General features: G+C 38.7%; 1 protein-coding gene, 1 non-coding gene and 1 pseudogene across 3 annotated transcripts in view; all 3 read left to right on the plus strand.

The window, feature by feature from the left end:
* LOC100962593 (cytochrome b-c1 complex subunit 2, mitochondrial) overlaps positions 1 to 11,706 on the plus strand; it is a 35,814-nt gene that overhangs the window by 17,795 nt on the left and 6,313 nt on the right. For both annotated transcript variants that reach the window (XM_003795709.3, XM_023516696.1), the window contains 4 exons: positions 2,633 to 2,728; positions 3,072 to 3,271; positions 6,972 to 7,052; positions 9,346 to 9,422. In XM_003795709.3, coding sequence (XP_003795757.1) covers positions 2,633 to 2,728; positions 3,072 to 3,271; positions 6,972 to 7,052; positions 9,346 to 9,422 — 454 coding nt within the window. The remainder of the gene's footprint in view (positions 1 to 2,632; positions 2,729 to 3,071; positions 3,272 to 6,971; positions 7,053 to 9,345; positions 9,423 to 11,706) is intronic.
* On the plus strand, positions 4,294 to 4,400 carry LOC111727181. Its single transcript, XR_002774793.1, has one exon. It is a non-coding gene; the product is annotated as a U6 spliceosomal RNA (small nuclear RNA).
* On the plus strand, positions 10,369 to 10,468 carry LOC111727183 (annotated as a pseudogene).

The raw sequence follows: 11,706 nt of genomic DNA on the forward strand, positions 1-11,706 counted from the left end.
AAAAAAAAAAAAAAAAAAAGATAGGGTCTGGCTTTTGCTCAGGATAGTCTCAAACTCTTGAGCTCAAGAGATTCTCCCGCCTTAGACTATCAGATTGCTAGGATTACAGGCATAAGCTTCCATTCCTGGCCACTAGTCATTTACTTTGAAAAGCAGAATCCAGAATTTAAATTTGTAAATTACTGATATTTGCTTTGAGTTCTTCACTATATTTACAAAACCTGTGACATGGGTGTATTTCACTTGGCCAAGATCTTAAGCAGTACAACTTAAAAGGAAAATAGGCAAAGGGCATGAATAGACAATTCATGGGAGAAATATATGTGTGTATAGGGTTACTACAAAATTATGAAGTACACAAAAATCAAGAAATGTAAAATCTGTGTGGACAGAAACAAATGAAGCCTTCCCATTAACACTGATAAGCTGAGCAAGTTCAGAAAGGGCAATGTCAACTGTTTCTTGGAAGTGAAATTAGGGACCCTAGTGCAGTCTGTCTCAAAACTTTCATAGTGACCCAAGTACGTGTATTCAGTTTTCTTTGTTTTTTTAAATTATTTTAAAAGATAGTCTGGCTCACTAATGATAGAAAATATTTCAATCCATGAGATTGACAAAAATTTTGACACTGCCCCAAATTAAGAAGGATTTGAAGAAACAGGTCCTCTTAAAAATTTTTGGTGGGAATATAAAGTAGTACAACATTTTTAGAGGTCCATTTGAATATATCTGTTAAAATTCAAAATGTTTATACTCCCAGACCCAGCAATTTTAGTTTATAGAATTTGTTCTACAGAAACACTTTTATCAAGTTTACGAAATAGTTTGCACAGAGAATTTTGTTTGCAGTATTTTTGTTTGTTTTGTAAATAACAGCTTTTTGATTCAAGCAGCAGAGACAGAAAAAGAATGAAAACAACAACAAAAAATACCAAAAAGGAAAATAACAGCTTGAGGCATAATTTACATGCCATAAAATTCATCCATTTGAAGTATACAGTTCTGTGGTTTTTTAATGTATTCAGAGAGTTGTACTGCTATTACTACTATCTAATTTCATAGCATTTTCATCACCCAAAGAAAACCCATGACCATTATCAATCACTCCTCGTTCTCACCGGCCCCTTGCTTCCAGCATCCACTAATGTACTTTCTGTCTGTATGGATTTGACTGTTCTGGACTTTTCATATAAATGGAGTCATGCAATATGTAGCCTTTGGAACTGGCTTATTTTACTTAGCATAGTATTTTCAAGGTCCAAGTTCCATCCATTATTATAGCATGTATCATTATTTCATTTCCTTTCGTGGCTGGAAAATATTCTACACTGCATTCTATTTGTGTCCATTCATTGACATTTGGGTTGTTTTCTGCCTTTATTGTGTATATAAACATTTATGTGTAAATTTTTCTCAGAATACCAGTTTTCAGTTCTTTTGGTCATATACCTGGGAGTAAAGGTACTAGGACATAATGGTAACTCTGTTTAACCATTTGATGACCTGCCAGACTGTTTTCCAAAGTAGTTTTGCCATTTTACATTCCTACCAGCGATTGTCTATCTTCTGATTATAGCCATCTTGGAGGGTATAACATGGTCATTGTGATTTTTATTTGTATTTCCCTAATGACAAATGGCACTGAACATGTTTTCATGTGCTTTGGGGACATTTGTGTAACTTCTTTGGAGTAATGTCTATTCAAGTCCTTAGCCCATTTTTCAGTTGTTTTATTTGGTGTTAAGTTGTATGGGTTCCATATATATTTTGGATACTAAGCACTTCTCAGATGTATGAGCTGCAAATATTTTTCTTCCATTTCACGGGTTGTCTTTTCACCCTCTTAATTAAGTGTCCTTTGATGCACAGTGCAATGTTGTTTTAATGGTCAACTATTAAAAACATGCTAATGTCCATGAAGAAGAGATTGATTAAACAAATGATGGTACATCAGTAGAATGGGACTCTATATAGCCATTAAGTATTTGATATAGAAATATGAAAATTATAAAAGACAAGTTAGAAACAGTGCCTATAGAATGATAGCATTTTAGAAATAAAAAGAGGCCAGGCACAGTGGCTCACACTATAATCCTAGCATTCTGGGAGGCCAAGGTGGGAGAATTACTGGAGGTCCGGAGTTCCAAACCAGCTTGAGCAAGAGTGAGACTCTATCTCTATAAAATAGAAAAATTAGCCAGGTGAGATGGTGTATGTCCCAACTACTTAGGAGGCTGAGGCAGAAGGATCACTTGACCCCAGGAATAGGAGGTTGCAGTGATGCGCTATGATCACATCACTGCACTCTATGCCAGGCAACTGAGTGAGACCTTGTCTCTGAAAAATAAATAAATGAATAAAAACAAAGATGAGGATAATACTTACTGCACAGAAAAAAATTCTACATTAATAGTAAATAGTATATAATAAATAGTAAACTATAAGTGGATGTCTCTGGGACATAACATTAACATACCATAACATTATGGTGGAAAGACATGTATTCTTTACTGTTTATTTCTGTAATGTTTGAATTTTATAATCATGCATTTTTAAAACAAGGAAAAAGCAAATATTTTACAATGGTGTTTTAGAAATTCTGGTTCTAGCTTTTTTGTTTCTTTTGAAACAGGTGTGAGTCATCCTGTTCTTAAGCAAATTGCTGAACAGTTTCTCAACATGAGGGGAGGGCTTGGTTTAACTGGTGCCAAGGCCAGATACCGTGGGGGTAAGTACTATTTTTTTCTGTAAGGTTTGATTCAACAGAAATAATTCCCACCACACATACCAGAACAGCATGTTGGGGTGCTGTATATAGGTGATTATTTACTACCCAAAAGTCTTAGTTACAATCGGATGGCTGATTATTTACTACCAAAAAGTCTTAGTTACAATCGGATGGCTTGGGAGTTACATAGTAAGTATACATTTGACTTTGTGTATGTGTTAGGTAGAATAGCATGGGGAAAGCAGAAGGCCACAGAAAAGCTTAGTCTTGGTGAGTTAATACTATGGCATAGTATTAACTGGTAAGCCATTTTCTTCTTCAACCTGTGCCTACGTAATCCCAGGTGAAATTCGAGAACAGAATGGAAACAGTCTTGTCCACGCTGCTCTTGTAGCAGAAGGTGCTGCCTCAGGAAGTGCAGAAGCAAATGCATTCAGTCTTCTTCAGCATGTGCTTGGTGCTGGACCACATGTCAAGAGGGGCAGCAATACCACCAGCCTTCTATACCAGGCTGTTGCCAAGGGAGTTCACCAGCCATTTGATGTGAGTCTAAGGAGCTGATATCTCTCCTTTTGTTTTCAAAGCCTCGGTATTTATGATAGAATTCTGATAATTTGCTCTTAAATGTTATTTTGTTCTTAAAATTTAAGGCCAACGCACAGAAAATTTTTGTACAATTAAAGTGATATCCAGGCTTGATATTAGTACCTTAGTGAATCTATCAAAAACTTAATGTCAGGACCGGGCATGGTGGCTCACATCTGTAATATCAGAACTTGGGAGGCCAAGGCAGGCGGATTGCCTGAGCTCACAGGTTGGAGACCAGCCTGAGCCAGAGCAAGACCTTGTCTATAAAAATAGCCAGGTGTTGTGACAGGTGCCTGTAATCCTAGCTACTTGGGAAACTGAAGCAAGACAATCGCTTAAGTCCCACAATTTGAGGTTGCTGTGAGCTATGATGCCACGGAACTCACAAAGGGTGACAAAGTAAGACTGTCTCAAAAAAAAAAAAAAAACAAGCTGTCTTTTCAGTTATTCTACTGTAGAAAAAAGAATCAAGTGCTTGGAAATAAAAGAAATTCATATTTTGCTTCCTATTGTAATACAGCTTTAGATAATAGTTTCCTTGTATTCTGGGCAGTGCCTGTGGCTCAGTGAGTAGGGCACCGGCCCCATATACCAAGGATGGTGGGTTCAAATCTAGCCCCGGGCAAACTGCAACAAAAAAATAACCGGGCACTGTGGCAGGTGCCTATAGTCCCAGCTACTTGGGAGGCTGAAGCAAGAGTTCGCCTAAGCCCAAGAGCTGGAGGTTGCTGTGAGCTGTGATGCCATAGCACTCTACTGAGGGTGACAAAGTAAGACTCTGCTCTAAAAAAAAAAATTAAAAAATAAATTTTCTTGTATTCTAACTAAGTCTTTTTTCCATCCCTTTCGGTTCCTATAGCTACTTCTTTAATTTCACTGATCTTTATGTTTCCAACCAAGTGGATAAGATATATACCAAGAAATGTTTACAGACCTGTTGCATTAACTTGAGATTAAGTTTAAAAAGAAAAATAATGGTGCTTGTTTCTGCAGCACATATACTAAAATTGGAATGACGCAGAGAAGGTTAGCATGGCCCCTGCGCACAGATGATACACAAATTTGTGAAGCATTCCATATTTTTAAACATTTCCTGAAAAGATAGAAAAAAGAAAAATAATGGCACTTAACCATAACAAAAAGTTCATATTACTTTAGAAGACACCTTTTTATGACAGTGAGGAAGGTGCTAATGCTTTCAAAATAATGATACTCAAATCAGTAAAATGTCTGCCAAAAAAGTATTTTATATTAAGTGAACATTGTTTACCCAATGTAATATTTTACATGACCTGAACAGTATGCTTTTTGGTTTTTTTTTGTCACCCTTGGTAGAGTGCGATGGCATCATAGCTCACAGCAACCTTAAACTCTTAGGCTCAAGCAATTCTCTTGCCTCAGCCTCCCTAGTAGCTGGGACTACAGGTGCCCACCACAATGCTCGGCAATTTTTTGTTTGTTTGTTTGTTTAGCAGGCCTAGGCTGGGTTCAAACCCACCAGCCCTGGAGCATGTGGCTGGCGCCCTAACCACTGAGCTACGGGTGCCCAGCCAACGGTATGCTTTTAAAAGGCAATAAGTTTACTAAGTTCTAGGATGAGCGTTGTTCATAATTTCAGCTATGGGACATGGCAAAAATAGGTTTATGCTTTAGTTAAATTTTTGGTCATTTGACACTCAACAGTGAAAATTAAAATCAACTTTATTCTGTTTTTATTTTTGTTTACTACTTAAGAGGTAATTTTTTTGTTTTGGGGGGGTTTTTTTTGGTTTTTTGGGGGGTTTTGGGTTTTTTTTGAGACAGAGCCTCAAGCTATCCCCCTGGGAAGAGTGCTATGACATCACAGCTCACAGCAACCTCCGACTCCTGGGCTCAAGCGAGCCTCAGCCTCCCAAGTAGCTGGTACCACAGGCGCTCGCCACAACGCCCGGCTATTTTTTGGTTGCAGCTGTCGTTGTTTGGCAGGCCTGGGCTGGATTCGAACCCGCCACCTTGGGTGTACATGGCTGGCGCCTTAGCCACTTGAGCCACAGGCGCTGAGCCTTGTTTTGTTTTGTTTTGTTTTTTAAAGGACCCTTGTTTTAAATCATGTAATTTCCCAACTACAATGCACAACACAGAAGTTTGACTTTTTACAGGAATTTTTGTGAAGGCTTTTGACTCTGAAACCCTTTTAATCTTCTGTACAGAGTCTTAGGGTTCCCTAGATCACTGTTTTAAAGCAATTATAGTAGTCCAAAATTAAATTTAGCTGCTGCTTTTTAAATTTCCTCAAGATTTTCTTTCTCGATTCATTGTTAACTGTTTTCTTTTCTTCATGCTTTACTTTTTTTTCTCTTTTTCTTTTTTTTTTTAATTTTTGAGACAGAGTCTCAAGCTGTCACCCTGGGTAGAGTGCTGTGGCGTCACAGCTCACAGCAACCTCCAACTCTTCAGCTTAAGCGATTCTCTTGCCTCAGCCTCCCAAGTAGCTGAGACTACAAGTCCCCACCACAACGCCTGGCTATTTTTTGGTTGTAGTTGTCATTGTTGTTTGGTGGGCCTGGTCTGGCTTCGAACCCCCCAGCTATATGGCTGGCGCCCTAGCTGCTGGAGTTACAGACGTCGAGCCATGCTTTACTTTTCATCGTTGAGTGCTACTGATGATTTTATGTGGCTGGAATTTAATTCTAATCCAATGACATAATGTAATAGAAATTCCTAGTTGAGAAATTTAGAATATGAAAATAGGATAGTCTCAGAATTAATTAAACTTCAAGTAATTAAAATGCATTTCTGGCTCGGCACCTATGGTTCAAGCCGCTAAAGCACCAGCCACATATACCTGAACTGGCAGGTTCAAATCCAGCCTAGGCCTGCAAAACAACAATGATGGCTGCAACAAAAAAATAGCCAGGCACTATGGCAGGCACCTGTAGTCCAGCTACTTAGGAGGCAGAGTCAGAAGAATCGCTTGAGCCCAGGAGTTGGAGGTTGCAATGAGCTATGATGCCATGGCACTTTACCCAAGGTGACAGCTTGAGGCTCTGTTTCAAAAAAAAAAAGAAAAAGCATTTCTTCTTAGGTATTATTTATATTGACTGAACCAGTCACATTAGAAAAAAAAAGCATTTCTTCTTAGGTATTATTTATATTGACTGAACCAGTCACATTAGACTTCTGGAACACGTGGTATTACAAATGCAGTCTCCCTAGCTTCATTTACATGGATCTGAGTCAGTATATCTATTGAAGGAATACTAAAGTTCATATTTTTAATAACAAGTGATTTTTATATAAATGGTCCTCATAAACATTGCAACAAATTGTACTAGGCAATCAAGTTCACCAGCTATATAATAATGTTTGTAAATGACTGTTTTCATTAACAAGGTTAATCGTTAAAAGAAGGTTAGAAAATACCTGCCAAAAAAGAAAGTGAGCAGTCATTTTAGAAAGATTTAAATGAAAAAAACAAAACTATTATAGTTCTGAAAGAGGTAACCTTTATACAGAACACTTTAGCTCTTGACAGAGCTGGTTAAGTGAAATATGAATTAATCTATTTACTTACACTGACTGAGAAGGTACAAATTTTGGTTTAGGTAAATTTAGGAAAGTTCTACCCTGTTTTCCTGTTTGGAATATCATACAGTGACATTTCCCTGTATTTCAGGTTTCTGCTTTTAATGCCAGTTACTCAGATTCTGGACTTTTCGGGATTTACACTATTTCCCAGGCTGCATCTGCTGGAGATGTAAGTTGCAAACCAACCAACTCTCAACAAGCAAATTTTTTTTTCCCAACTATTAATATATCATATCTTTAGTTGAAATATGGGGTGTTTGAATGCCATGATTTATCAGAACTCTGTATAGTAAGTATATCACTGAAGTATATCTGCTATGGGGAAGCTTCCAAGAAAGAAGAAAGTGCCTCCTTGGTATTTTGGTTCTGTTTGGATAAATGGCATTGAGTTGGCTCTGAGACATCTAAATTGAGAACTCAGGAGAGGTCAAGGCTAAGATGTATATTTGCAAGTCTAATAAAGAGATTGTGCTAAAGTTGGGATAATGTGTGAAAGATTGTAGGAAAGGAAAACTGAAGCTTGAATTCTGGGAAACACCATTTAAGGAGCAAATGATTGAGGCAAATGGCCAGGAAACAGAAAGAAAAAGAATAGAAACTGCATGTGGGTCAGGAATACAGTCAGTCTCTGGGTTATGAATGAGATAGTAGGTTTGTTGTTCTTTTTGGGGGAGAGAAGGTGGGAGACAGAATCTCACTTTGTCGCCCTTGGTAGAGTGCCGTGGCATCTTAGCTCATAGCAACATCAAATTCTTGGGCACAAGCAATTCTTTTGCTTCAGCCTTCTGAGTAGCTGGAACTACAGGCACCCACCACAATGGGGGTAGCTATTTTTAGAGCCAAGGTCTCAATCTGGCTCAGGCTGGTATGAACCTATGAGCTCAGGCAGTCCAACTGCCTCGGCCTCCCAGAGTGCTGGGATTACAGGCATGAGCCACCGTGCCCGGCAGTAGGTTTGTTTTTAAGTTGAATCTATATGTAAGTTGGAACCAGTAGATTTACCCATTGCCTATAGTAGCCTCCATTTTTAAGTGCGTGTTGTACATTAGTTGGGTATTTGTAAATCGAGGACTTATTGTAATAGTCTCTATAGTTACAAGTTGTATATAAGTCAAATAAGTTTGTTCTTAAATTGAATTTGTAAGTTGGAACGGATACATTTACCTATTACCTGTAATAGCCTTCATTCATAAGTGCAAGTCATATATTAGTTGGGTATTTGCAAAGGGACTGATTTTAAGCCTCCATTCATAGGTGTGGGTTGTATGCAAGTCAAATGTTTATAACTTGGGGACTGCTTTTATAAGAGAATGGCATAGGAATCAGGAGCACCAGCAAGAGTGACTGAAGGGACAGTTCATAGATTTAGGCTAGGTAGAGAAATAAAGCAATAGGGCCTGAGAGATTGAAAGAAAGTGGGTGGATCAGGGAGTGAGAGATGTTGATGAAGTGGAACAATAAGGCTAGCATGATTAGAGACTGACGTCAGAGCTCTTGGAATTGAGGGTTCCGAGATAGGTCAAGTAAGTCCAGATCATGTCCAGGCCTGGAGTGTAGCTGTAGACATGAGCAGGTAAAATGAAGGGGAAAAAAAGATTATAGAATTTATATGATCAAAGGAACAATAAGTAATATACCCAGAATGGTACCAGGGTTGGGATAGAGAAAATTGTGGGTCAGGTTTATAAATTTATTTATTCAAGGATGGGCACAGTGGCTCACACCTGTAATTCTAGCACTCTAGGAGGCTGAGGTGGGTGGATTGCTTGAGCTCAGGAGTTTGTGACCAGCCTGAGCAAGAGCAAGACCCTGTCTCTACTAAAAATAGAAAAACTGAGGCAAGAGGATTGCTTGAGCCCAAGAGTTGGAGGTTGCTGTGCTACGATGATGTCATAGCACTCTTTCCAGGGCGATAACTTGAGACTTTGTGTTAAAAAAAAAAAAAAAAAAATTATTTATTCAGCAAATACTTACCCAGTGCCCAATCATTGGAACTTGATTTCTTCTTGACTCTGGTATTGCAGCTGTGGCCAAGCTTTGCACATTGACAGTGTATGGATTACTACTTCCTTAGTGAATAGTAAGAAATAGCAGTTTTAATTGCATGATGCTGTGCAATTCCCCCAAGTCTGGGGAAATTTTAGAGGTGCTTAGTCTTTATAGGTGATTAGAGATCCATGTGTTTGCTCTCCCTAAAGGAAGAGCCATCCTATTCAGCCATCCTCTGCCATCTGCCACTTTACTTTTGTATAACTAACACTTGGAAACTGTAAGGTATACAAACAGCTGCTTTGTGGAGCATAGGAAGAATAAGGAACATATAGTGACTATAGAATTCCAAAGCAACACTCCTGTTTCTCTGGAACTAACCACCTAGTGTTTTGCCTTAGTAAAGGAGCATTTGATTCCTGCAGGAGACTGACACTGATCAAAGATGACCAACTTTTACTTATTTATCCTAGGTTATCAAGGCTGCCTATAACCAGATAAAAACAATTGCTCAAGGAAGCCTTTCCAAAGCAGATGTCCAAGCTGCCAGGTAAGTTTCATTATTAATATGTATTTCATAATTTAGTTATTTGAAAGTTATATTTTTTCTAATTATAGTAATATTGTAATGTTTGCTTAAGAGGATTGAAAAGTACAGAAAAGTATTAAAAGGAAAAGGGGAATATGCCCATATCCTGCCACCTATAGATGTAATTGTTAACATTTTGCTTATTTTCTTGACCATGAATTTTTAAACATAATTATTAATAACGAATATATAGATGCTTCAATTTACAATGGGATTACATCCCAACAGACCCATCATAAGTCAAAATATCCTGAGCAATGCCAGGGCACCAGCCACATACACTGAGGCTGGTGGGTTCGGACCCAGCCCAGGCCAGGTAAAACAACAATGACAACTGCAACAAAAAAATAGCCAGGCATTGTGGTGGACACCTATAGTCCCAGCTACTTTGGAGGGTGAGGCAAGAGAATCCCTTAAGCCCAAGAATTTGAGGTTGCTGTGAGCTGTGACACCACAGCACCCTACCCTGGGCGACAGCTTGAGACTTTCTCAAAAAAAAAAAAAAAAAAAAAAAGTATAAGTAGAAAGTGCATATACTATCTCAGTAAAACCACTGTAAAGGTCCAAAAAAAAAAATCATAAAGTGAGTCTTCTTTTAAGTCCAGTGCTCCCTGACTTATACTGTGAGGTTGTATCCCAATAACCTCATTTGTAAAGTTGAAAGATTATAAGTTGGGAACTGACTGTATACGTTATATATATAGAAATTTGAAAATGACAAATGAAAAGATAAAATGATCTGATTTCATACCAATTATTCCTCTTTTTTAAACATAATGTTTCCTTTTATTCAGATTACTAAAACTTACCTAAACAGTATTCATCGGTGTGTCAAAACGTATTTATACATTTTCTGCATTTGGAAAGTATAAACTATACAGGATATCTTTGGGCTTAAAACAGTTTTGATGCTTGCAGCTCATATACTAAAACTAGAACAATGTGGAAAAGATTAGCATGGCCCCTGTACAAGAATAACACAAATTCATGAAGATTTCTATATAAATGAGAAAAATATTGTATATTTAATATCATACTACTTTCTTGATGTAGATTCCCAAATGAATCAAAAGTCACATATGAAAATGTTATACCAGTTTATAATCACACTACTGGTATATGAGAATGCCTAGAATTTTAGAGATTCTAAAATTCTTTGCCTATTCCACAATAACCATTCTTTTTTCCTTCCTTTAGGCCAGTGGTTCTCAACCTTCCTAATGTCTCCTAATGCCACAACCCTTTCATACAGTTCCTCATGTTGTGGTGACCCCCAACCACAAAATTATTTCTGTTGCTACTTCATAACTAATTTTGCTGCTGTTATGAATCATAATGTAAATATCTGATATGCAGAATATATTTTCATTGTTACAAAGGAATCGCAACTCATAGGTTGAGAACCACTTGCTTTAGGCTGATTTACACCCTCAAAAAAGATACCTGATTTTCTTCGGGGGATTTTTGTTTTGTTTTGTTTCTTTCTGAGAATCTTACTCAATTGCCCCAGGCTAGAGTGACATGTCATCAGCCTAATTCACAGCAACCTCACACTCCTGGTTTCAGTGATCCTCCTGCCTTAGTCTTCCAAGTAGCTGGGATTGTGGGCCCCCACCGCAATGCTCAGGTAACTTTTTTTTTTTTTTTTTGAGAGAAAGTCTCACTTTGTCACTCTCGATAGAGTGCTATGATGTCATAAGTCACAGCAACCTCAAACTCTTGGGCTCAAGCAATTCTCTTGCCTCAGCCTCTTGAGTAGCTGGGACTACAGGCGCCTACCACTGTACCCAGCTATTTTTAGAGATGAGGTCTCACTCTGTCTCAGGCTGGTTTCAAACCTTTAGAGATAAGGTCTCACTCTGGCTCAAGCTGGTTTCAAACCTGTGAGCTCAGTCAATCCACCTGCCTTGGCCTCCCAGACTGCTAAGATCATAGGCATGAACCACTGCACCCAGCCTGCCCAGCTAACTTTTCTATTTTTAGCAGAGAGGGGTCTCACTCTTGCTCAGGTTCGTGTCAAACTCCTGAGACCAGCTCGGCGCCTGTGGCTCAAGTGGCTAAGGCGCCAGCCGTGTACACCCAAGGTGGCAGGTTCGAATCCAGCCCGGGCCTGCCAAACAACAATGACGGCTGCAACCAAAAAATAGCCAGGCGTTGTGGCGGGCGCCTGTGGTCACAGCTACTTGGGAGGCGGTGGCAGGAGACTCGCTTAAGCCCAGGAGTTAGAGGTTGCTGTGAGCTGTGA

Source organism: Otolemur garnettii, unplaced genomic scaffold, assembly GCF_000181295.1.
Source record: "Otolemur garnettii isolate 467f Iridium unplaced genomic scaffold, OtoGar3 scaffold00096, whole genome shotgun sequence".
Lineage (NCBI taxonomy): Eukaryota > Metazoa > Chordata > Mammalia > Primates > Galagidae > Otolemur > Otolemur garnettii.